The sequence below is a fragment of the Equus asinus genome, chromosome 21, assembly GCF_041296235.1.
Source record: "Equus asinus isolate D_3611 breed Donkey chromosome 21, EquAss-T2T_v2, whole genome shotgun sequence".
In the NCBI taxonomy this organism is placed as follows: Eukaryota; Metazoa; Chordata; class Mammalia; order Perissodactyla; family Equidae; genus Equus; species Equus asinus.
The window spans coordinates 58,353,822-58,380,757 of record NC_091810.1 but is presented as its reverse complement, the minus strand read 5'-3'; the positions used below and the strand labels follow the sequence as shown (position 1 = coordinate 58,380,757).

General features: G+C 49.5%; 1 protein-coding gene across 3 annotated transcripts in view; it reads right to left on the bottom strand.

Moving 5' to 3' along the window:
- Positions 1 to 26,936, bottom strand: part of SCN5A (sodium voltage-gated channel alpha subunit 5) — a 99,379-nt gene that overhangs the window by 16,209 nt on the left and 56,234 nt on the right. For 2 of the 3 annotated variants that reach the window (XM_070492266.1, XM_070492265.1), the window contains exons 15-21: positions 20,178 to 20,351; positions 18,717 to 19,073; positions 14,122 to 14,562; positions 12,507 to 12,671; positions 9,571 to 9,691; positions 8,628 to 8,782; positions 1,580 to 1,753 (exon numbers count right to left, since the gene is read on the bottom strand). In XM_070492266.1, coding sequence (XP_070348367.1) covers positions 1,580 to 1,753; positions 8,628 to 8,782; positions 9,571 to 9,691; positions 12,507 to 12,671; positions 14,122 to 14,562; positions 18,717 to 19,073; positions 20,178 to 20,351 — 1,587 coding nt within the window. The remainder of the gene's footprint in view (positions 1 to 1,579; positions 1,754 to 8,627; positions 8,783 to 9,570; positions 9,692 to 12,506; positions 12,672 to 14,121; positions 14,563 to 18,716; positions 19,074 to 20,177; positions 20,352 to 26,936) is intronic. The other variant, XM_070492267.1, reaches the window with a different exon arrangement.

The window sequence follows — 26,936 nt, the reverse complement described above, 5'->3', positions numbered from 1 at the left end:
CCAACTTCCAAAGAAGCTGCAGGAACAGCTGGGTGAGCGGGCATCGGGGCGGAGATGCCAGGATCCCAGGCCTCCCCGCAGTCCCTCAGCAGGGAGGCCTCAGGGGTCCCTCCTTCATCTCAGGGAGACTGGAGGGCTCCAGGCTGTCAGGGCATCTAGAGCTCCCTCCCTCCCTCCCTGCCACCCAGCACCCCTCCCCCCAGCATTAGCATCCTCTCAGCCATTTGCGGTGATAGAAGGAAGCCTGGACTGGAGACCCAATGATCTGGCTCTGTGTCTCCATGCCCATTCTAGCCCAAGGAGCCTCTCCTGCCACAGCCACTGATGGTTGACCTCCCACCCAGGCCTAGACCCTGGCCGGGGCTCCTGGGGGCTGAGCTCCTCCCTTTGGCCTCTGAGTGGGGTGTCGGGACTGAGCACAGGCCTGAGCCTGTTATATAACCACAGGAAGGACAGCCCCTGCTGGTGGGCAGAGCCTGATGCCAAGCCTAGAAGCCATGGGCGCCTTCTGGAAAGCTCTTCCCAGTCTGCAGATCCTGACCCACATTCTGTTCTGCAGGACCCACCACAACCTGATGGTGAGCCCTCACCTGAGCCTTTGCCCTTGCTGTGCTCCCTCTGCCCTCCATGAGTGCGCACCTGAGGCTGCTCCCCATCTGGAGTCTCACTTCTTCCCTCTCTGGCTGCTCTCCCACTTGACCGTGCTCAGGAACCCCGCTGGACCCTACACTCACCCTGCTTTGGCACCCAGCAGTGTCCTGGGGTCCAGGAAGCTGTGGGGCAGGGCCCTCCCACTCCATCTGCCAACTGGGTAAAGAGAGGACATGCCAGCCTCCTCCCCAGGCCCTCCCCGGACACACCCCGGGCAGGCAAGCCCTGCCAGCTACCTGGTTGTCCAGGGCAGCAATCCAGAACCCCTCAGCCAGTGTTCATGGCTTTCCTCCTTCCCTCCATCCCCTGGCTCATCCTCCCTAAGTGATATCTTCCACCTGAGCCAGGAGGCTCTCCCCTGCCTGCCCAGCATCCCCTCACCAACCCTGTCCCCTCTGGCCTCGGGCTCACCCTCTGCGCTGTACAGACAGCCTCCTCCTGGGTGTGGGCATGGAAGCTCTTAACTGGCCATCTGTCTAGTGGGCCTGGCAGACACTTCACAGCACACCGTGGTGAGTGCTGCAGCACAGGCTTGTCTGCTCCCCGCTCTTCTGGCCACCCTGAGATGGTGAGCACCCATTCCTGCCCTGGCTCACGTGCCTGCCTGGACTGCTCTTCATTGTCCCCCATGGTGGGTCTAGTCTCCCCCAGAAGCCTGGGGGCTCCTGAGGCAGGGCCCAGGTGACCCCTGCTCCTCCATCTCCCCAAATTGGGGTCTTGATGGCAGGGCCCAGGCCTCTCCTCTGTGATCCCAGACTCCAGGCTCCTTTCCTTCTGCCTGCCCCATGACACAGTTGAGCGCCTCCACTCCAGCCTGCTGACTCCTGCCGCCCCGTCATTCTGTCCTTCTGTCCCTCTGCCTCAGCTCCCTCTCGCACTGGCAACGGGTCTCCCCCCTCCTCTCTTCCCTTCAGGGCCCCCCACTCACATCCACGATGAGGAAATCGAGCCAGCACCAGGCGTTGGTGAAGTACTTCTTAAAGCCGTAGGCCACCCACTTGAGCAGCATCTCGAGCACGAAGACGTAAGTGAACATCTTGTCGGCATACTCGAGCAGGACTTTGATGGTCTTCCTCTCCTCCAGGTAGATGTCCTCAAAGGCCTGCAGACCAGGCCGGACAAGGCGGACATGACACCCTGACCACTGCCAACCCCACCCTGCACCAGCTTCATGTCTAACAGTAAGTGCCACCCAGGAGGGTGGGGAGCAGAGGCGAGACGGGTAGTGGAGGGGGTCCCTCCACGGTCAGCACTGGACCACCTCAGCCTGCTCTCCAAGGAGCATGTGCACATGTGGGCCGTGAACACATCTTACGCGGGATGTGGACAACAAGGCAGAATGCCAGTGAGACTGGATCTTCCTTCACATAAAGAGCAAGTCTCAGCTCTGGGCTAGTGCATCTTTAAGACCTTTCTAAAACTTGCTCATCTCCCGCTTTAACAAGGAGCGAGGTCGCGCAGGCTCCGCTTGTAGCCTGCTGCTAGGAACAATACAAAACATTTTTTTGTTTTCACTCCACTTCGGTTTTACTCTATTTACTTAATACAGTTACCTACTTTTCATGGGAAACTATATTCGCTTGCCATTATAAGAATCATTAAAAGTTTCCCTTTACGACAAATTTATTTAAACAAACAAAAAACCAATGAGAGCTGATCTAAAGCTAAATTTTAAATAAACGATGGTATAGGCAGTCTGTAGACAGGAAGTTCAGCAAACACAGGACTAGATAAAGTCAAACCTCCTGCATGCTCAGAATCTAGGGGTGGACGTTTCTAAAATGCCAGTTGTCTTTCTCCAGCTCGTTGTTCCTGCCTCAACCCAAATTCCTGAGCCTACAGAGAAACTGATGGCTGCCAGCTGCCCTCTGCCACCCCAGTCTTCTGATCTGTACCTGCTTCTCCTGAGTTACTTCTCCCTGTCAGAGTGTGCTCTGAGGCTCCCAGTCTAGGCAACTGAACACGTCACAGAGGGCCCTGGGGGGCTGCCTCCACCTGTCGCTCTGGGCCTCCCTCTCTGACTGCAGGGCCTCTGTGAGCTGCAGGGGTCCAGGCGGCCCTCGCTGTACACACTGCTGAGGCAGACATATGCTAATCTGGTCAGTGTAGACGGGACAACAGGATAATTCAGGTCCCCAATGGACTTTGGGAGTTATTCAAGCTAAAAAGTAGGTGTGTTTTTTCTGATTATAAAAATGTGTGTTTCTTATTAAAAAAATTAAATAATATAGAAATTATAAAAAAGAGAATAAGGGGCTCCTCCAATTTCATGACACTAGAGTAGCCACTGCTAACATTTAGATGAATATTCTTTCAACACTCATCTGTGTGTGTGTGAGCACAAATTTTATAACATATACTAAATATTTTGCTTTGAAATTTCTTTTTCCACTAAACAATCTTTTGTGAACATTTATCTACTCAATGATGTGACTACACACAATATCATTCTTTTTAAAGGCTACATAATATTTCATTATTTGCATATACTACTGTTTATTTAGCCCAATAATCCGATTAATGAACATTTCTGGTTGTTTCCAATTTATCCCTCGTAGTAACAACATTGCAATGAATAATGTGTCTGATTATCTGTTGAAGACAAATTTCTAGAACTGAGAGGCCAGGTCAAAGGTATGCTTTTGGTACAGATTGGGAACAGGACCTCCAGAAGGGGACACCAACTGACATTCCCCCAACAGTGCACGAAGGTGGCTCTTTCCCCACCACTCTACCCACACCGGCGGGTGTTTCTCCTTTGTCACTTTTCCCAGCCTAATGAACAAAAATTGTTTGTTTACATTTTTATGTATTTTATGACTAGCAATGCTGACTTGGATACTTGTGGCATTCCTTTTGTGACTTGCCTGTTCATCTCCTTTGCCTATATTTTTACTTGAGTGTCTGGTTTATTTGGGGACATTAACTCTTTATTTGATACACTTTATTCTAGCCGCATGCCTTTAAATCCTGTTTACCATACTGAAGTTCTACACTTCATTTTCATTTATTGTTTTTCATATATTCATTATATGAATTCATTGTATTTCATTTATTTATTATATCATTTACTATGATGTCATTATATAGTTTATTATGATTTTCATTCAGTAAAACATTTGGCATCATGTTAAGAAAGTCTTCGCCTATTCCAAAGCTAGAAAAAAATGACCCTTCTTTTCTTTTCTTTTCTTTTCACTTTCTGGTTTCATTGTTTTATGTTACAATTTAAAAAATCTAAATATATTTTGGTAAAGAACAAATGTCACCTTGACTTTTTTCTTTTTTTTTGGTGAGGAATATTGTCCCTGAGCTAACATCTGTGCTCATCTTCCTCTCCGTTGTATGTGGGACACTGCCACAGCATGGCTTGATGAGTGGTGTGTACGTAGGTCCGCACCCAGGATCCGAACCTGCAGACCTCAGGCCGCCGAAGCGGAGCACCCGATCTTAACCACTACACCACCAGGCCAGCCCCTTGACTACTTTTTTCAGAGTAGCTTGTTAATTGTCCCAACACTTTATTAAAGAATCCACTTCAAATCACAGTTTGAAGTCAATGTTATCATATACTATATTCCCACATTTACTTAAATCTATTTCAGACCTCTCTATGTGGTTCCACTGTTCTCTCTCTCTTTCTGAATTAGTATCATATGAATTTTCCTCGCCATGTTTAATAATATTCAAGATAATCTTTAGCAATACTTTTCAAGTTCCCTCAAAAACAGAAATTTACTGTTATTGCATGGAATATATTAACTATTTTGGGAACTAATCATGTTCCTACCTAAGATCAGAGTATCTTTATCGTATGTTTACCTATTTGTCTTCTTTTACATTCCTGAGCAAAGTTTTCAGTCTTCATGTACCTTTCACACATTTCATGTTATATTTATTCTCAGTTATTTTATGTTCACAATGCCTGGCATGTAAGGAATATTCAAGAAATGTTACCTGTGGCTAAAGGGCTTCTGTTAGTATAAAACAAGAAGAAGAGCAATGATTACCTGTACATTTATTATATAACTGGCCATGTCACATTTTTAACAGGTTTTAAAATTTTTCTAGGCAATCATTATCTACAAGTAATGATATATTTCTGTTATTTTTTAACTCTTGTTTTACACTTGGGTATACTGACTTCAATTCTTCTATTTTCCAATTTTCATACTGTATGTTTAATTTTCTTGATTAACTGCACTGGCTAGTACTTCCAAATTATTATTAAATAATGAACAATAGCTAAAAAGTAGTTAAATCATCCTTTTTCTTATTCCTGACCTTAATAGAAATGTTTCAAGTGCTTTACTACTAATGATGAGGATGGAAGTTAATTTGAGAGTAAGTTTTTCACTAAATTAAGGAAATGGATTTATTTCTATTCTTAACAAAGTTTTAAAAATTAGGCATTCATTGAGATAATTGTATGGTTTTTCATCTTTGTCCTATTCATATAAATAGACTTCCTAATATGGCACCATTCTGACTTTTTAGAATATACTCAGCTATGACTTATTTCATGTTTTAAATATATTGCTGGATCCTATTAAGATTTTTGCATCACTGTTCATAAGTATGGAGTATGAAAACTGGTCTATGGTTTTCCTTTTGGTATATTTAAGGTTTCAAAAATCAGCATTATTTAGCTTTCAAAAAAAGAATCTGTACACTTTCCACCTTTTTTCATACACTAGAATATTTTAAATAGGATCGGAATTATCTTCTTCCTTGAGAACATGAAAGAATCCACTCTTGGAGATGTGAGAAATTAGATTAGTTAGTGGCTTATCTATTTGATTGTTCTAATTTTTCAAGGAATCAGCTTTGGAATTTTATCAGTTTCACTATTTATTTCCTAATTCATTAATGTTTTTATTTTATTAATTACTTCCTTTGCTTTCCTGAAGATTTTGTTGTTATATTTCTAATTTCTTGAGTGAATTTATTAATTACTTTACATTCTTTCTATTTAATAATAAAAGTATTTAAGTCTATGAATTTTACTCTTATTACAGTTTTGGCCGCATCCCATATGCAATCTTCTCAATATTGTTATTTTCTAGTTTTTTCCCCCAGTCACAGTTTTTTCTCTACTCCTATTTTTCATCTCTTATTTTTCTAGGTTTCAGGTGGATAGAACTGATTGAATCATAATCTTTGACTTATGACACACTGTCATCTTTGGTCCATGAATAGACCATTTTATTTACTTGCTTACTTATTAATATAATAAACACCCATGAGCCTATTACAAACTACTTTCTGTTTGATTTAAGGTTTAAGAATGACTTTTATATTTCTAAAGGTTTGTTTTTAATTTTCCTATTTTTGCTAGATCTAGCAGTTTCCTTATCTGTAAAATAGGCTTAATAATAATACCTATCTCATAGGGTAACTGTGAGAATTAAACGAATTAATGTTTGTAAGATATTTAAACATGGTCTGGCACATAGCAAGTGTTAGCTATTATTTTTATTATTATTAACTTAGATAAAATTTATTAATTCTATGTATGTTTTAGATTTTTCACTGTCTGGTTCTTTCTATTTGATTTGCCAAGAAATAATGTAAGTGTGGTAAAATCTCCCTGTACTATTACACAGTTGCCACTTTTTAATGTTTTTTCCCCCAATGGTTCTTGCTTTATATAAGTGCTATGCAATCCCAAGCCAATATGCTCATAATAGTTATATTTTTATTATAGGTTCGACCCTCTTTGTATTATCTGAAGCTTTTCACCTTGAATTTAATGTTGTTTAATATTAACAGACAAAAACACTATGATTTTTGTTGCCATTGTTTGCATTTGTCTGGTATATCTTATTATTTCACATTTTTTTGAGGAGGAGGATTAGCCCTGAGCTAACAGCTGCGGCCAATCCTCCTCTTTTTGCTGAGGAAGACTGTACCTGTCTCCCTCTACTTTATATGTGGGATGCCTGCCACAGCATGGTTTGACAAGTGGTGCGTAGATCTGCACCCGGGATCTGAACTGGTGAACCTTGGGCTGCTGAAGCAGAAAGTGAACTTAACCACTGTGCCATTGGGCTGGCCCCTTATTATTTTACTTTTAATATTTCTGAGTCACATTGTTTCAGAAAGCACATGGCTGAGAGGTTTTTTTTTTAATCCATTGAGTCCTTTTCTTTTAAAAGATGAATTTTATCCAATTACATTTATTATTAAGACACCTGTTTGATCTTGCCTGTGCCATATTGTTTTTTGTTTCCTGATTTAATGTTTCCTTGTTGCTTCTTTTTTTCTCCTATCTTTTGCTGTAAGATCGCTGTTTTCTCTAAAAACTTTCCCTTCAGCAATTTGGAAGAGATATATAATCTGCTTTCTGTTAAACAAGTTTATAACTTTAAATAACACACTCAGACTTCTTTTTCTCAATATATCATTGACATGGTTTTTTTTTTTTAACAGTGCTTGGCTGTCTATCCTGATTAGATTCACCACTTGCTTGCCAAAACTCCTCCTCACTTATGCCAGGCTGAGCTTTTCCTCTGCAGCCCAGACTAAATGGCTCTGGCTGCCCTTGTTTGTGGCTGTTTAAAAACAAAACTCGTTAACATATTGTCAAATCATCCTTCTCTGAAGCCTACGGAGATTTGGCTCTAGCTGCCGATGGTAAAACAGCATGCAGCCTGCAAATCATGGCTCCGGGCCCACTCTGGAATAGGGGTGAGGCAGCACAGGGTGGGTGGGAGGCCCAGAGCTTTAGAAGTGACGGCCACAGTGCCTCCCCATGGCCTGCCCCTACAGGAGGCAGCACAGACTGGAGGCACATAGCCTCGGATCAAAATGGCCTTCTCCCACTCTGTAGTCCAAAGCATTCCCTATTACTTGCTTATCCATGGAGTTCTCACCTCCCCAAAAATATCAGGTGCTTACTTCTCCTGGGCCAGAAAAGTTTGTTTATTCTGCCTTCTTGATCACCCCTCTCCTGCTCACTAGCACCTTCCAGAACCCTCTCCAGGGTTATTCCATCTCTTCTGAGAAGGGCTCTGAGAGGTCACAGAAGGGTGCTTGGGAGCCAGATAGGGATCCCTAGAGGGGCTCACTGCTCCTCTTGGCCTCAACAAACCTCCCTGTTCTCCACAGTGCAGCTCCATGTGCTTCCTCCAGAGAGTCTTCCTGGTTGCTCCAGTTCCCCCTGATCTCCCCAAATCCTGAGTCATCTCCGTTCTTGCTCAACTCTCTTGAGCTGATCTCTGACTATCTCAAACCTGCTGAACCTGGTGTTCCCAACTAGACTGGGAGCCCAAGGCCAGTCTGGGGTCTCCTCCTCCTATTGCTTCCCCGTGGCTCACAGGACTAGATACAAGAGCTTAGAAACGACCTATTGAACAAAGGGAGGGTCAAGACAAAGGACTCTGGAATTCGACTGTCTGGGTTCAAAGGCCACATCTGCTGCTTGTGAGTGGTGGGGCCTTGGGTAAGTTACTTAATATTTCTACAAAGGGTTGTTGTGGGGATTAACTGTGATAATGCGTGAACTACATAGCTTGGCCTCTAGCTCTAGAAGACATGGGATAAGTGGAGCTACCACTGTAGTATCAGCCAGCATTGTCAATTGCATTGAAACGGTCTGATGGAGCGCCTGAGGCTGTGTGCAGGTGGGTGTGTCACCAGAGCTCAGGCATGGGAGGTTGTTGACCTGCAGCCTATGCCAGCTGTGCACTGTGATCTGGGGTAAATCATTTTCCTTTCGTGGAACAAGGGAGCCTGGACAGATGACCTCTGTGAGCCCTTCCCTGCCTCCCTATTTGACCTTATCTGACCTCCCTACCTGCTGTGGGTGTTGAGAGTTTGTGAGCTGATCCCTGATCTGGGGCCCTGGGGAGTGCATTTTCAGCAGAGGCTCTGCCCCAGTCTCTGGCCTGGCTTTCCAGCTGGAGACCTCCTTTCCCCACTCTCCCCGGCTCCTCCATCCCTCCCTGCCCAACCCTGCATCCCCAGGAGGGTACCAGTGCTCCACTGCTGAGCAGGATCATGAAGATGATGAATGTCTCAAACCAGCTGTGCTCCACAATGCGGTAGCAGGTCTTGCGCAGCCGCCACCAGACCTTCCCTGGGCCCTGTGTGGTGTCCACAGTGCAGCAGGGACAGCGTCGGACACAGCCTATGAGGGATGGTGAGGGGTCAGGCCCAGATCAGGGCCTGTGAATGCCCATGTCTGATGGTTGAAGGAATGACTAAGAGGAAGAGGTTACAATGATGGGATAATGAACAGGGCAACATGGTGGGCAGGGCCATGGCAGGGGTGGGGGCGAGGAAGACTGTGGGTGCTGTGCACTTGGGCCCACACTCAGCAGGGACTCTGTGGAGAGGCTGGATGGACTAGGCACCCAGTGAGTGGGTGAGGGGCCTGGCAGGTCTGAGCAGGGGCAAGGCTGGGGTTGTGATGGGCTCCAGTTTGTCCTCTGCTCATCTGGGAAACCCTCCCCACCCCAGAGAAACGTTCCAACTGTCTTCTGAATATACCACCAATTCATAAAAGCTACAGATGCCAATCACCAACATGGCCACATGCTACACCCACGAGTATTTACAGAGGGCCTACTATATGCCAGGCACTATGCCAGGGCCTGGGTGAACAGGGGTGACTAGGATGCAGTCCCTGCTGCTGTGGGGGCACAGAGTTCTGTTACCACCCCACAAATGCAGAGTCATGAGTCCTCAGTGCAGCTGACCCATAGCTGTCCAATCCAGCACACTGTGGGCAGACTCGCCATGACTCATGTCACGGGCAGATGGAGGAGCTCCCAGGGTGATGAGGAATTGGGGAGGGAGGGTAGGCATTGTGGTCAGGGTAGGGTGCAATATGGCTGTGTGCCCCATGGACCTGCTGGTCCTCCTGCCCCTCTGGGCAGGGCTGAGGCTGGGGCAAAGGGCCATCCAGGGCAGTACCTTCGGTGAAGCAGTCCTCCGGATCCTTGACGTCCTCACCGAGGTCAGGGATCTGCTCCATAAGGTCAGCAGTGTTGGTCATGTCTGCTGTGCTCCCTTCAGAGTAACTGTCCTCTTGGGTCTGTGTGCAGGGGTGTGGGGACAGGGTGGGCAAGGGTGTGAGTCTGGGCCATGTAGCCTCCAGCCTCGAGCCCAGAGGCTTGGGAGCACACCCTGGGAATCTGAGCTTGGGGTGGGTGGGTGGGAACTGCCGTGGAGCCCACAGAGGGCCAGTCAGGGCCGAGTTGAGGCTGGACCTCAGGGCTCCTGGGTCTGTGGTTCTGATCTGCTGGAGTCTAGAGCAGGGGTGCAGGGGGTGTGATGGGGTTCTGGGAAAACAATGGGGATGGGGACTACATCCAGGAGGAAATAAAACAGACACAGGGCAGCACCATGGACACACACTGGGACATAGACACATACGGTAGCTTAGCACATGCAGAGGAAACAGGCATGCCACACCCAGAACAGTCTGAACCAGATTCACAGGCACACATAGGTGCAAGGTCAGACATGCAGAGAACAGGCCAGCGACCCAGCCTACACTTCTCGCTCAGTTCATATGGCTGCTGCTGTGACGCGCGGAGCCGGGACTAAGAGTAAGAAGATGCCGGAAACTTCCCTGCCTGGCCATGCAGGGTTCTGCTACCCTGATCTCACGTAACCTGATTATAAAGAGGCATGCGTGTGTGGCGTGCCCTTGTCTGTGTGTGTCACGTGTGGGGCTAGTGTCGAGGGTGCTGTAGTGACCACAGCTGGTGCTCTGCCCAGTTCCCCTGTAATAGGCCAGGGCACCTGTTCCCAGCCACTGTGAACACTGGCTGCTTAGCCAGCCCCTTCTCCAGAAAATCATCTTCAGACAGGCAGCCACCATCCTGGAAAAATCATCTTCAGACAGGCAGCCACCATCCTGGAAATGGCTTGGAGGTTACAATCCAAGCCAGGGATGACTGACACCCAGTGATGCACTGAAACGGGAACATAAAAGGCCAGCCCCTGCCTTGGGTGGGGACAACGCCATGGTCAGTTCATGCTCCAGAGCTCCCCACGGGACCAGGCTGCGGCTAGAACGTGGCTGCCACGTCTGCAGGACCTTCTTCCTCTGCCTCATCCCGCTTCTTTCACTCCTTATCGCTTTCCCAGGAAAGCCCTCCCTCAATACAGCAGTGGCACAGGAAGCCTGTCTCCAGCTCTGCTTCTAGAAACCCACCTGAACACAGGTGTGGCAGGGGGTTCTCCGAAGGAAGGGAAGCCTTTGTGGGATTCAGGTCACACCTAAACCCCCCAGCTCAGCTGGCCCCCTTCCCACCGCACGGGCTCAGGCTCCATTTAGAGACGGCTGATTTGAGTTCTTGGGCATGCCTCTGCTCCTAAACTTGCCTTCTTTTCTTTTCCTTCCATGATTTGCTCCACTGGTATCTCAAGTCTTCTTTAACTTTGAGGTTTGCGATGGGGAAGGCTGGATCCCAGTGGGAAAGCAGAGAGGGCCCCTCTGGGCCCGGTGGAGCCATGGCCGAGGGGTGAGGCTCTGCCTTTCAGGGTCCCCAGTGGCCTTGAGGGTCCCTCCCTTCTCCTCCTGGCTTTGCCGTGAGGCACTGAGCTGGGAAAGGCACAAGCTGGAGGAGGTCTTCACGCTGCTTTTCTTACCAGACACTGGAGCTGCCTAAGGTATGCGGGGCCATCCTGAGGGAGGACCCGTTCTCAGGATTCCACTGCAGGAGAGATGAAGGCTCTTTCTCCTAGGAAAGGCTCACCCACCTTGCTCTCCCTTCTAGGTCCCGCCGTGAACTGATTTGAATGGAGGAAGGAGTTTCAACATTCCAGCATGGGAGCCCCTTCTCCCTGTGACTTCCTGCCCCTCCTGTGTCTTCCTGTTCCCATGTGCCTTCACGTGTCAGACCCACCAGGGGGAGAAAGGTGATCTGCGCAGTCAGGACGATGATTCCACTGGGCCCTGCTCCAAAGCTGGCCATGATCACAAAGCCTTCCATGAACCCATCCCACGAAAGGGAGAAGGCAAAAGAGAAATGTTCCTTTGGAGCAAGTCACCACGGCTGGACTGAGGGCGGAGATCAGGCTGCAGGACAATGGCACCCCGGCACCATCTCTGAACACGTGACCTCCACCTTCCACGGTGCCTGGTGTGAGCTGGTGTAGGGGTGTGGGCTGGAGGTGTAGTCAGCAGTGCTCTCATCCGTTGGGTTGGGTGTTGCAAACTCAAACGCTTATGGGGGCCAGGCAGGTAATGAATGGAATGAAGTCAGGCAGGTGGGGTCTGTGGCAACTGGACAGCTCAGCCGGCGTCAAGGGGGCGGTCACCACCTGTCTCCAGTAGGGTGGCTTCTCTAACTTCTTTTCAAGAGAAGCCAGAATGCAGACTTTTTATATAAAATCTCCTGGGTTTTAAAGGTTGGCAGCTAATTCAAATTAAAATCCTTTTGTGGCTGGAACAAAACCCTACAGTAGGCCCCCTGTTGACTACCTCTGCTTTAGTCCAGGTAAGAAGCAGCTGGAGGCCAATGTACCAAGAACTTGTTCTTAGAGCTCCCCCAAGTCCCCTGGGATGGGGTGATCTACAGGACAAACGTGTGCCAAACAGGACCGAAGCACAGGAACCGAGTGAGGAGGGGTGAACACACGGAGATGTCAGGTTAGTCCTGCAGCAGGGCCCTGGGCTGGCTGCTTCCAGAATCTCCCCGTGCTCTGGGCCCCAGGCATCCCTCTCCTGTCAGGCCAGGGCTGCCCATGCTCCCCTTTGCAGACGGGCCTCCCCACTGCCCGTGACAGCAGCTGTGACTCCCAGCAGCAAACGCAGGCGTGTGCCTAGGACCTCTCCCGGCCTGGCTCCAGCCCAAGCGGCAGTGCCTACTGGCTTCAGGGATGAAGGTGTGCGTTACCTCACTGCACCCTGGGGCTGGGGGCTCCGCTTGCCGCTGCTGCCGCCTTTCTGCCGGAGCAGCTCTGGCCTCATAGGCCTCGGAGGAGGTGGTCTCTGATACCTGGCTCCAGGCCCTGGGCTCCGGGAGGGCCTCTTGGCCGCCAGACACAGGATGGGATTCCTGCTGAAGAGACCCCCCTGCCCATGAGCTACCTGGCCAGAGCGTTTCCAGGGCCTTGGCTCTGCTTTGGGCCCTGCCCATGCACTGCAGCCTTGTCTCCCGCCCTCTTCACGGGGCCTCATCTCACCGAAGACCCCTCTCTCGGGGGCCCTGAGTGGGTGGATGGGAGGCTCCTGGTAGGTCCAGGCAAAGGCCCTGTAGCCAGACAAAGCACCTGACCAGCCTGCCATATATCTCCCCCTCTTCCTACTCCATGGAAAGGTGCAGCTGGGTTGCGATGCCCACCTCCCAGTACTGGCAACTCCACTTAGCAAGGACATGCTGACTTCCCCCATGAGTTCCCATGGCACCCTCCCAGCTTGCACACACACACACACACACACACGCACAGGTCCCAGGAAGCCAGAGCCACTAGGCTCAAGGGAAGAAAAGGAGAAGAAAAAGGAGGGGCAGCTGGAATCCCACTCCTGTGCTGGGCATGTCCTGAGATAACTGGAAGCCACGGTCCTGGCAATGCCAACACTCCCCTCCCCCAACACACACCGCCACTGTCCCACAGCCTGACTAAAAGGGCCGAAGCTGGCCTTTAGGACCATAGCGAAGCAGAAGGATGTGGAACCAAGCCTGGAGCCTCAGATCAATTTCCATGCATGGGGAGCAGCTGCTCTTCATAGCCAGACCCACTCGGTGCTGCCCAGAGGAGGTGGCCAGGACGGGCCCAGCTAAACGGAGAGAACCAGTCCTCATTGTTTGACCTAAAGACCTAAGGAGAAGCCATTCGAGCCTGGCTCAGGCCATGGGGAATGGAGGGAGCAGGGATGGGAGTGTGGGGGTGGGGGGCAAAATCTCTTTTGTCCAGACTCTGGTTCTAAGTGTTAAAAATAACAGGTTGGGAGATAAGATAGTGCTGTCTCTGACACCTGCCACCACCTTAGGAAAGCTTATTTTTAAATCTCAGAATCAGCCTGGGCCTGGGAGGAAGGGAAGTCCCCCTGGCAGTCAGGAGGTCAGGGGACTGCACTCCTCCCTCACCAAGACAGCCCACCTTGGTAGTCCTGGAGGGGGACAACGGTCCGAATGGAGACTGGGGACCAGGGGTCCTGGGTCTGTCCTAGATGCACAAGGAACTCCTAGCAAGTCTCTCTCTTGCTGTGCCTCAGTTTCCCTTTCTGTACAAATAGCTGCCCATGACCAGCCAGGGGATGAATGACGGACAACAGCCCCTCCCAAGATGCCCTCCTGGGCTGGGTTCAGGAGAAACGGTTGAGAGCTCGTCTCAGCACCCTTCTTAGGCTGGCTGTTGGGGGACGGCCTGTCATTGGCCTCCACCCCATCCCTGCTGTGGTAGTCTGTCAGGAGCAGCTGCTCTGAGTGAGGCCAGGTCCCCTGGACAGCAGAGCCCTGGGCCTCGTACAAGGAGATGCTGCATACACGTGAAGGGTAAGGGGCTCACCTGCTTGCTGGACTCTTCCTCTGTGCCCAGGCTATTCTCCTCTTCCTCCTCTTGGTCATCCGTGTCTGATTCAGCCATCGCAATGGGCACACACACAGGCTCCGGATCCCCAGGGGTGCCCTGGCCTGGCCGATTGCCTTCCTCAAACCGTGTCTCCTTGCGGGCTGGAGGTGCCTTCTCTGTCTCTGGAGGCTGTGGCGAGCCGGAGGTGGCAATGCAGCTGGGCAGCTCGTCGCGGGTGGCAAGGGCTGCAGGCTTCTGAGGCCGCTGCTGCAGGAGTCCACAGCAGAAGTCCCAGGTGGTCCGCTTGACAAAGCGCAGGCCCCGCTGGATGCGCGCCAAGGCCAGCTGGAGGTTGTTCATCTCCCCGTCCTCGTCAGGGGCTGTGAGGTTGTCTGCACTGAAGGAGCTGAGCAGCAAAGCCAGGAAGAGGTTCAGGACCTGTGGAGGTAACAGATCAGGCTCACCAAGGCAGGCACCATGCCATGGGCACTCAGCCTTGGGTCCATGATGGGGAAACTGAGGCCCAGGGACCTTAAGGACTGCCAAAGGCAAACAACTCTAGGTTGAACTCTGGGCCCTGGCCCCTCATCCTAACTCTCCACTCTGTTGAATATAGAGAGTTTGGCTATAAAAGGAAAGACAGATTCTTATCCCTCCTCCCAAGGGCTCAGACACAGTCTGAGTTGAGGGTGGTCAGACCCAGGTCTCTTGTGTCTTGGCCCATGTTCAATGAGAGAACAGTGGGTTCATCCAGTGAGCAAGCCTACAGATGGGGCCTGCTGCCTTGGGAGTAACAGGGGGCAGTGGGGAAAGGATGAGCACAGGGCCTCTCCCTGGGAAGTGGGGTCCAATCTGCGATCACCAGGCACAAGACAGGATGCCACCTAGAAGCAACCCAGAGCTCTTGGGGCTTTCCTGGAAAGGGCCCTCTGTGTCTGTTGGTGAAGGAGGGGTAGTGATGGGCCTCTGAGCTCCCCACTAAAGCTGGCTAACCACTCGAAAATCTGGGGCTCCTGCTGTGGAGCACACTCGATCTGTGTCCCCATATCTGACTATGCTTTCCAGGTGAGTGACATGGGGGACTGAGCAGAGAAGGGGGCAATGGCAGGAAAAGAGGCCAGGGGGCATTTGAGACTAACTGCAGGGTCAGGCCACGGAGAGGTGGCTGCATCGGGGTTGGGGGGGCAGTGCTTGTATGGGTGCTGTATACAGGACTAGACAACTGGGATGGGGTGGAGGGACCTGGGCCTGGAACCAGGGCTGGCCCATTAGGCTCCAGGGAGTCAGGAGAGGGGCTGAGGTTTCAGAGGTACCTGAAGGCACAGTACTTTCCATAAGTTATTCATCAGGAGTTAGGGACTTGGGACCTCATAAGTGGGGGTTGCATAATCCTTCTGTCTTTGGATGGTTCTGGGCTACCACTTGTTAAGCCATCCCGTGAGTGTGAAGTTTTAGCTTTTGTTAAAAAAGAGGACTTTAGCTGAGTGACAAGGGGCTGGGCTTGGGTCCACTTCCCAGGCTCACGGAGCAAAATGAAGATGGCCATGCGTTCATGCTCACATGGGTCAGACAGACGCATGAGCATCACCAGGCCGACAGGACAGAGACACACCTCCCTACCCTCGGTTTGGTGTCTCCTCCCAGCCACCCCGGGAAGGTAGTTTGGTTGAATGGGGGCCCCTATGGCAGGGTGGTGTGTGAAAGTGGGTGCACAGTTCTCACTGGAAACCAACTCTGAGCCCCTGTTCTGTCTTCTCACAAGCCCCCAAGACATGCCTGTCAGAAAGCTGGGAACAAGAATTGTGATGAAAGCAGTGGGTAAGGTTAGAGTGCCAGGCCTCAGAAACATGCCTTTGATTTAGAAAGCAATGCACATTCACGCAGACAGCATGGAAAGGTTAAGAAGTAGGAGCCCCCACACTATCTCTATGGAGAGAGGGTCACTGTGACACCTGGCAGCATTTTTTATGTCGTCACTGGGGGGTGAGGCACGTGATGTGATTCAGAGCTGCTGTCTACATTGACCTCTGGCCTGGCCCCTGGCCTCTGTCTACACTGCCCCAGGCCTGGCCTGCCTCTGTTCCTGGTTGCCCACCCTGGGTCCTCCCCACAGCCCTCAGCACGCCTAGCCCCACATCCGCTGACCTCCAGGCGTCTGGGGCCCAGGCTAGGGGCAGGGCAGGGGGGCGCCTGGGCAGCCCTGTCCACCCACACAGGACCTAGGGCCTCCCTTGTCGCTGGCTTCAGAAGATCGGCTTCTTCCAGTGCTTTCCCCGTCAATCATACTGCTGCTCCCCAGCCCCTGCCTGATCATCACTTCCCATTTCAATGGCAATCTTGCTTCCACCCACGCCCGGCAGCGGCCCAATTCCTGAGGCGGCCAGGGAGGGGGCTGCGTGGGCTGCGTTAGCTTCCCTCCTCCAGCAGCCTCTAATCTTCTCATCCCCAGGCAGATCTGCTCGGAAATCACAGGGCTGCGTGTGTGAGCGCAGCTCAGCCTGGCCCTGGGCTGAGAGCTTGGTGTACTCACATCCTCCTTGGAACACAGAGTCTGGCGGCTCCCGGGCTGGGCCAGGGGCTGAGGGAGGCTCCACCCCAAGGGGCAGCCAGTTTGAGGGATGGAAGGGGGGTTGTGGGGGCAGCCAAAGAGCTGGGTTCTATTGGCACTGTGCACTGATCCCTTGCTTCCTCTCTGGGCTCCACCTGTGAGGCCCGAGGGAGACTGACCCCAACCTAGCCTGGTTAAGGCACACGGAAGGAGAAAGCAGGCAGGGTTGAGGAAGGGATCTGGCATCCGCGGCCCACAGTACTGGCGCCACCTAAAACCCCTCTATGAGCTGATGTGAGCCTTGCTGCCTACTCCAGCAGGAGCCAGACCATGCAGGTGCCATATCTGAGCATGTGTGGGCTACCTGTGTACCCAGGAAGACGGCTCCACGGTGGACACTGACTTCTTCCTGGACCACTGACTTGCCTCAGCCTTGCCTCTTTCCAAGGCCCCTTCTCTGGCATTTAGATTTTGATCTCTCTCAATTCCAGAATTCCCTACATTGTAAAGACACAAGGCAAGATGCACCTTCCCTAGGACAGAGAGGTGGCCCTGGGAGCAAAGGCCTGGGCCCCTCATGACAGAACAGCAGGGACTTCCACCACAGCTACCCAGGGTGACATACAAGGCTCTCCCGGGCCCTGCCTCACCTGTACCACCACCTGCCTGCACCTGTGCTCTGCTCACCTTGCTCCTTCCCTCTCTAGCATCACCTGTCAATCAGGTCATCTCCAAACCCTCCTCCATGAAGCCTTCCTTGATTTCCACAGTTGGAAGGGATCAGCACCCCTGGGCTTGCCCTTAATGGCTCTGATCATTCTGACCAGCTTAAGAGTTGTTCCATGCCTGTTTGAACTGCCCACCTTTCTGCTCTCTCAAGTTGGTGAGCAATGTCAGGGCCACATTCACCTCTGTATCCCCAACAACATCTGGCACAACAATTTGCATACAATAGGGGCTCAGCAAATGTCTGTTAAGCTGAACTGGAAAACCGTGTGATAAATCATTGAAGTGAATGTCTAATAAAATAATGGGTAGATGAGTAAATAAATAAATCATTGAATATAAAAATGAGTAAATAATGAATAAACAGGTAAATAAGTGGGTGAATGAATAAATGAGCAAATGAAGAGTGATGTGAATGAATGGAGGGGTCAATGAGTAAGTGAGTAGATAGGTGGATGGATGAGTAGATGAATGGGACTGGTAAATGAGTGACTGGATGAGTGGGCTGATATATGGATGTGGGGGTGGATGAATGAGTGGAGGGATAGTTGAATGACTGGAAAAATGGGTAATGGATAAATGGATAGATGGATGGGTGGGCAAGTGAATGGATGGGTACACAGATGGATGGGTAAATGGATGAATGAATAGGGGTGTGTGTGTGTGTGTGTGTGTGTATGAATGAACGGGGAATGATGGATGGGTGGCTGGCGGACAGATGAATGGATAGGTGATAAAGCGATGGATTGGAAAGTGAACAGGTAGATAGGGGTTGATGAATGGATGAATGGGTGAATGAGTAGATAAACGGATAGGAGGATTGGTAACTGAGTAGAAAGATTGATGGAGATGGACAGATGATGGATGGGTGAGTTGGTGGGTGAGTGATTGATGATGGATAGATGGCTGGATAGGTAGATGTATGGATGAATAGAGGGATGGAAGAATGAATGGGTAAGTGAACAGATGGATTGATGATAAGTGCATAGATGAATGGGTAAGTGGGTGCACAGGTGGGTGAATGCGTTAGTAGATAGATGGAAGGATGGGTAAATGAGTAGACGGATGGATAGATGGGTAAATAGATGGATGGAAGGATGGGTAAATGAGTAGATGGACGCATAGATTGGTAAACAGATGGATAGGTGAGAGACTGATAGGTAGACAGATGGTTTGATAGATAGATGGCTGAGTGAATGAACAGATGGATGGAAGGAAGGGTAAGCTAACAGACAGACAGACGATTGGATGGGTGGGTAGATGGGTGGATGAATGGATGGGTAGGTGAGTGTGTATGTGAGGCCACTGGCCAACTTACCACAAGGTTACCAATGACCATAACAAGTAAGAAGACCAGCAGGCACAGCGACTGCCCAGACACCTCCATGCAGTCCCACATAGTCTCGATCCACTCGCCACAGAGGATGCGGAAGATGATGAGAAAGGCATGGAAGAAGTCCATCATGTGCCAGCGGGGCAGCAGGCCTGAGTCGCTGATGCGGTACCTGAGCTCCGAGTAGTTTTTGCCAAAGAGCTGCATGCCCACCACGGCAAAGATGAACACGATGATGGCCAGCACCAGTGTCAGGTTTCCCAGTGCCCCCACTGAGTTCCCGATGATCTTGATGAGTGTGTTCAGGGTGGGCCATGATTTGGCCAGCTTGAAGACACGCAGCTGTGGAGGCAGGAATCCTTGTGAGGGGCTCTGGCTCCTGCTGCCTATGGACACCCTCACCCCGTAGCTCCTGCCTGAAAACCAGGGGGCCCTAGGAGGTCACTGACACCTGTTCCTCCAAGAGGAACTATTTCTCTCCACAGCCTGAGGGCAGCTTCCTTGGGCTCTCCTCTGGGAGTGAGGACAACAGCTCCAGCATCCTCTCCCCAACTCAGCTCTTCTCTTTGTCCCCACACTAGCCTCCTATCCACCTTGGTCTCACTTCTAGGAACTTCCCCGTAGAATCCCCCAACATGGAATGTTCTTTCTCTTTCAGATTCATCTTCATCAGACATCCTTCCGGGCTGGCTCAAACCATCTCTGACTTGTCCAGTCACCTCCATCTTTCTCTCCTCTCAGTTATCATAGAGAAAGGGAGCCAGCATTTACTGAACACCTACTCTGCCTTCCTAGATCCCAGTGAAGCCACCAACAGAGCTCGGCCCTCCTCCAGGAAGCCTTCCCTGGCCTACCTCCAGCCCCTTCTCTGGACCTCCCAGGCATTTTGAAATGCCTTAAAGCATGGGCCACGGACCGGAGCTTTGGCATCACCTGAGACCTACTGAATCAGCATCTGCAGTTTAACAAGATCCCTAGGAGATCTGTGTGTGCATTAAAGTTTCCAAAATGCTGATTCCAAAACCAGCAGGCAGAGCCCCAGATGGGCTGTCAGTAGACCTGGCTCCACCTGTTACTTGCCATGTGGCTTTGGGAAACTGTTTCGCCTCTCTGAGTCTTTGTCTCCTCATCTGTGAAATGGGGATGTGATAACACCAGCCCCACTCCAGGGATCCTGAGAGGACTGGAGGAGTCATGGTGAACCATAAAGGGCTTGGCCACCCCAACTGCTCTTCTGGAGGGATTTCTCTTTGTCTTGCCCACCTCTGAGCCTCCACATCACCAGCCGTGGGCCTGGTACCCAGGGGTACCTAGCAAACAGCAGTTGGGTGAAGGCACGACGGATCAAAGTTGGGGTGACTAAGTGGTGATCTCAGAGAGGGTGTGCTCAGTGCCCTGGCCCACCCCCCACACCCCGCCGCCCCTGCGGTGGGCCCAGCCAGGTACCAGGCGGAAGGAACGCAGCACCGACAGGTTGCCCATGCGGGACAGGCCCAGCTCCATGAGGCTGAGGATGACGATGATGCTGTCGAAGATGTTCCAGCCCTGCTGGAAATAGTAGTAGGGGTCGAGAGCGATGATCTTGAAGGTCATCTCTGCTGTAAAGATCCCTGTGAAGACCTGAGGAGGGAGTGGGAATCAGGGGTTCCTGACGTTTGAGCTGGAAAGACCCGCTGGCCAGGAGGGGCACCCTGCCTCCTGACTCTTGCTCTAGCAGGGGCCCCTTCCTGGGCTGACAGCTTTGACTGTACCCAGGCTCCCAGTGGGTGCTTGCTGGGCCATGGCCCAGTCCCTTGGGGATACCTCTGACATGATGTCCCCAGTCCTCTCTACTGCTCACCAAGCATGACCCACCGGCCTGGCCCTCAGAAACAACTGGGCCCATTGCAGGCTCTGCAGGGATTCACAGTCTAGGAGCCACCCGGGGTCAGGGGAGGCTGAGGTGGGAGGTGACACAACCCAGCCCCAGACTCCTTCAAGCCCATGTCACCACAGGAAGTGCCCTCGCTCCACATGTGCCAAATACATGCATTTCCACCAACACCCATGGCTCTCACGGCTCAGGGCCTTTGCCCACGCTGTTTGGCTCCCTCCTTGTCCACATGCTGAACTCTTCTCCCATTGTTTCTTGAGGGCCTAACCAGTGCCAAGAGCTGGGCTTGGCATATGTTGTTTCTTTTAATATGTCCAACAACCTGATGAGGAAAGTGTCATTAATCCCATCTCACAGGTAAGGAAACTGAGGCACTGAGAGGTTAAGTAACCTGCCCTGGGTGAAGTAGCCAGTAAGTGTGAGAACCAGGAGATGAACTCACTGCTGTCCTTCAAGATTTAGAGCAATGACCTCTCCCTTCTGGAAACATTCCTGAGGTAGGCAGAGGCTGGGCTTCACCTGGTTCACTGACTTGAGTCCTAAGCTGCCCAGCCTGGGCCAACAGAGCCGTGGGCCAGGAGCCCATCGTGTGGCAGGCCAGGAAGCTGTGACCACGGCTGACTGCTCCGGGTTGTGCCACTGCTGTGACGGGAGCATGGTTCTGAGAGGAGGGGATACCCGGGGAAGGGTTGGCTGGGGGAGGCTGGGGGCTATATACAAGGCCTTCTTGGAGCTGGGGGCTTATCCTGAGGGCAGTGAGGAGGCCCTGAGGTCTTCTGCAGGGGAGGGCTGAGGTCAGAGCGCCAGGTTACCCCTGGGGCAGTGCTTGGGCTGCAGTGGCTGTTGGGGAGGTGGAAGTGAGAAACAGTGGCCTGCCTGAGATGCAGCACGGCTGAGATATCTCGCCAGGGTCAGCAGTCAGGAGGGGAGGGCACCCACCCTGAGAGGACCCTGTGAGGAAAGGAGAGAAGGAAAGGCCTCTGCCTCTGTTGGTGGCCATAGCACCAGCCCTTCCCCACTCTGCTCAGATGAGGCCCCGTGGGGATGGGCTGGGTGCAGGGGATTGCTGTTGGCCCTGGGGGCGGGGTAAGGAGGGGTGGCACCAGGATGGCACGTGGATGGCACCTCTGCAGTGCCATCCCAGGCACCAACCATCAGCCTGGCCCTCAGGACTTCAGTGGTCCCTCTAGTGATTGTGTCCAGAAGGAGCTGTTCCTCTATCATCTGGGGTCTTGGGGAAGGGTGAAGCCCCCGAAATTCTCCAGTCTCAGCTCAAATTCCTGGGCTGCCTTCACATGTGGAGAGGCATCCTCGGGTTCTGCCCTTTTCTCCAGCACCCAAGCCTGTTGCTGGGTTACGTACCCATGACTTTTGCACCCTCTGACCCTATCTCCTACTACTCTTCCAGCCCTGCTTGCCTCCTTGCTGTTCCTGCCTCAGGGCCTTTGCACCTGCTGCTCCCTTTTCCTGGATCATCCCCATTCCCTGATTCACAGGACTCACTCCCTCCAGGTCTCTTCTTAAAAGCCACCTAGTCGATGAAGAAGCTTCTTGACACCTAAACTCCTGGCCCCTCCCACCAAACTCCTTATCCCTCTTCTTTGCTTTACTTTTCTTTCCCTCATATACCACCATCTGACATACTATATACATAGCTATATGTGAGATACTATATGTACTGTGCCTTGTGTGCCCTGCTAGGAGCGGGTCCACCAATATTTGTTGAATAAATGTACAAATGGTTGGGCCTTTGACCTTCAGTGCCTGGTGCCCTGCAGCACCCAGTTCCACTTCCCCATCCTCTGGGAGGCCTTCCTGATGCAGACAGAGCCCTCATGTGGTTGCACTCCCTGCACCGGGCTTCCCCCCGAGAGCCCCGAGGGGTGGGGCCTGGGTCGCCCTTTCCTTTGACCCCAGCCTCTGGTCTCCCCTGGCCCATGCCCGAGCAGGCCAGGGTGGGCGTGTTCTTAAGGCCTGTTTGACAGACCCACGAGTGCCAGCACTCATTTCTGGAGAAAGGAGCTCAGGAAAGATCCCCGGCCTCACTTTGCCCGGGATCGCAGGCGGTGCTGGAAGTCTGGGAGAAAAGACAGCACAGGCTCTTGGGGCCTTTGGGGAAGTGATGAGCAAAAGAACCGACAGCCTCACCTGGAAGCTCTTTTGAAATGCAGACAGAATCTCAAAGACCCCAGACCCGCTGAATTAGAATCTGGATTTTGACTAGATTCCCCAGGCGATCTTAAGTTTGAGGAGTGCGATTTTTGAGCACTGGTTCTCAAACTTGGTGCACTTTGGAATCACTTAAGGAGCTTTAAAAATACTGATGCCTGGGTCCCACTCCTAGAGATTCGGTTAAATTGGACTGAAGTGCCCAAGCATCGAGATTTTTAAAAATGTTCCCAGGTGATTCTAACATGCAGCTAAGCTTGAGAACCACCGCTGTAGAAGTCTGAATTTTGGTGCGACTTCTCCTTGCATCTCTGGCTTTTTACCGCCATCTGATCAAAGCTGGATGGTTTAAGATGTGCAGAGAATGGCAGCCAGACCTGGTTTCCAAAGTAGCGTCTGCCACTGTGTGATCTTGGGCCAGTTTCCTCATCTCTCCGACCTTGAGTGTCTCCATCCATAAAATGGGGATAATAATAACTCCATAGGAGGTTTCTAAGAATCAGAGCTAACGGATGTCAAGTGGACGCTCAGTGTGAGAGGGCGATTATTGCTATCATCAGCAGCATTTATTACGACTGCTGACAGCGGCTGAGAGCTCCAGGCCCGGGCAGGGGCTGCCTGCAGATATAAACAAATTGTACATTTTACACACTCACTTGGATCTAGCAGACAGAGGCCATGAACATGCAGAAACATGTCCCAGGAGGTCCACTGAGCCATCAGGGCAATGGTGGCTTCTCGGAAGTTGGGGGACTTTTGGGAAACCCCAAACTCTCCTGACCTTGGCATTTGTCTTTAATGGAATCATACTGTTTATACTGTAAGCTTGCTTTTAAAACATAATACCAGTGAACATCCTTCCATGCCAATCGAACATGATCTACAGCATCATTTTCTTTCTTTTTTTTTAAATAGTCGTGGGATATTCTACTGGACAGATGTGCCATAAGGTTACATTTGCCTATGATGGGAATTCTTTTGTCTCTTAAAAACATTGCAATAGTAAATATCCTTTCACATACATGTTTTAAAATAATCTGCCCCATTCTTTTCTTCGGATAAATATCTGGAAATGGAAATGGATAGTCATTGAGCATTTTTACAGATTCTGATATACACTGCTAAACGATCCTTAGATAGGTTTTAACCAAGTGCACGAGCTCCTGTGAGTAACTGTCTCCCCACAACCATGCTCAGACTGGGTACTCGCGTCCCATTAACCTTTCCAATCCAACAAGACAAAGGCCATAGCTTACCGTTGTTTTATTGGACATTTCTTTGATTTTTGTATTTCTTCTTTTGTGAAATTGCCTGTTCATATCTTTTGCTTATTTTTTTATTAGAGTGTTTGCCTTTTTCTGCATGTCGTTTATAAATACACTTTATACATTAAGGCTATTATCCCTTTATCTACATATTGCAATGATTTTCCTGGTTTGTCATTGTATTTTTAAAAATTATTAAATATTTTAAGCATGTAGAATAGTATAGAATAATATAATGAGTGCCTTTGTACCCACCACCAAACTCTGCCAAATATTAACATTTTGCCATATTTGTTTCAAACCTTGTTTTATTTTTCCTTACAAAATAATGGCAAAGACGTAAAGAGCATTTACCATATGCCAGGCACTGTTCTACTATTTTACATACATTAAATCATTTAATCCTCACAAGAATCCTAGGAGATACGTATAGTTGTCATCCTCAGTTACAGACAAACTGAGATACAGGCAGGTTAAGCCACTGGCCCACATGATGGAGCCTGATGTTAAACCTAAGCTGCTGGCTTCCACCACGAAGTCTTAACCACCATGTGTTGTCACAGGTAAAACTGAAGCCGCATGGTACTACATTCGCTCCAAGGTATTCACTGTCCTGAATTTGATGCTTATCGTTCCCACGCACGTTTTTACAATTTTAATGTATATTAACAATATATAGTATTTTTGCATTGTTTAAGGTTTATATAAATGCGCCATGCTGTATGTATTCTTTTTTGCAAGTTCCTTTTATCTTAACTTCAAGTTTTTGAGATTCACCCATTTTGATGTGGTTGTATTTATGCTAATTGTGCACAGCAGTTCATTGTATGAATGCAACACAATTTATTTATGCATTTCTTTAATGTGTGGACGGACAGTTACATTGATTCCAATTTTCCCTATGACTAACAGTGCTGCAAAGAACTTTCTTGTACGTGTCTCCTTGTACAGGCATGTGGGACCTTCTCAAGAATATATATCTCTGAAATTGTTGTTATAGGGTAAACACATCTGTGATTTGCCAGATAACTGTACAATTGCTCCCCAACATGGTCATACCAAATCCACACTCGCTACAAAGCGTGAGTTCCCACTGTTTCACATCCTTGCCAACACAGAGAGGTTTATTTTTGATTCTCTTACGGGTGAGAAAGAATATCCCAGTGTTGCTTTAATTTGCATTGCTCTGTTTCTTTTCATTTGTTTATAACCATCTGAATTTCCTCTTCTGTGATTTTCCTGTCATTTCCTTTGTCCGTTGTTGTGGTCATGTTTTTGCCACGGGGTTGTCCTTCTTTCCCTGATTGATGTGTCAGCACTCAATATATATTCTGGATTCCAATACTTCTCATAACATCGATTTCCAGTTTGTTGTAGTGATTTACTTTGCTCATCATATCCTCTGTTATACAGATATTACAAATTTTAACATAGGCAAATTGATCAATCTTTTCTTTCATGGTATAAACTTTTTGTATTGTTGAAGAAAGCCTTCCCAACCCCAAGGTCTTAGATATTTTTTCCTATTTTTATTCTAAAAGATTTAAAATTTTGCTTTATCCAATTTAGGTATTAAACCCAGCTCTCCTGCAACGAATTTGTGAGTATGGTGTGGGGAGGGGTCTAAATTAATTTTCTTCTGTAAACACATAGCCATTCTTTCCAGTATTGTTTATTGAATAGTCTACGCTTTTCTGCTGATTTGTAACGCCATCTCTGCTTTTTAACAAGACTCTGCATGTGCATTTCCTATTTCTAAGTTCTCAATTCTGTAGTACTGGTCCATTTTGCTATCTTTGCACCAATACTATGTTTTAATTACTACAGCTTTGTAATATATCTTAATACATGGTAGGGTAAGTTCCCCATTTTAGTACTTAATTTGTCTTGACAGATTCTGCTTTTCCATATGAAGTTGAGGATTATTGTGTCAAGTCCCAAGGAAAAAAAATGTGTTGAGATTCTGATTAGAATTACATTCAATTTAAGGTAATTAAAGTTAATTTGGGAAGAACTGATATTTCTACAATATTGAGACTTTCATCCATGAACCTGGCATATCTCTTCACTAATTTACATCTTCTTTTATGTTTTTCAATAGTTTTATAATTTTTTTCATATAAAATTTACAATCTTCTGGTACCTTTATTACTAGATTCCTCACAGTTTTTTATTGCTCTTTTAAGTGTTTTTAAAAATTACTCTCTCCAAATGATCACTGATGGTGGCTAGGAGCAGAATTAATTTTGGAATATTGGCCCAGTGCCTACCAACATTGTTGAACTCTCTTATTAGTTTTATTAGTCTTTGTGTAGATTTTCTTGGATTATTTATACAGATAACAATATATCTGGAAGATAATGTTAGATCTGCTTTCCTCCTTCTTCTCTTACCATGCTGACAAAGACCTCCAGGATAATGTGGAAGCAGGGAGATGGCACAAAGCTGGTGCCACCCAACCTCAGTGGTGATCCCAGGAGCTCCTTTCAGAGGGTGGTGGGCTCTTTGCCAGGCTTGTCCTAGGATCCCCTGGAGAAGGGCTGACTCTGTGTTTACCTGGATGGAGCCACCAAGGCCTGTCTCTCAGAGTAGGGAGACCGTAGCTACATTCCCAGCTCTGCCACCATTATGTCACATGGCACATAGCTAGAGCTGTAGCATAGCAGTGTAGCACACGGGGTAGGGCATGGGCTCTAGATACAAACTGCTTGGATTTGAATCTCGACTCTACCACTTCCTGGCTGTGTGACCTTGGCTAAATTATTTGACCACTCTGTGCCTCTGTTCCCTTATCAGTAGAACAGGGATAATAATAATAGCATCTCCATTACTGGTTGTTATCAGAAATTAAGCGATTAAGAAGTACTAGCTATGATTACCACCAGTTTCATCATCACC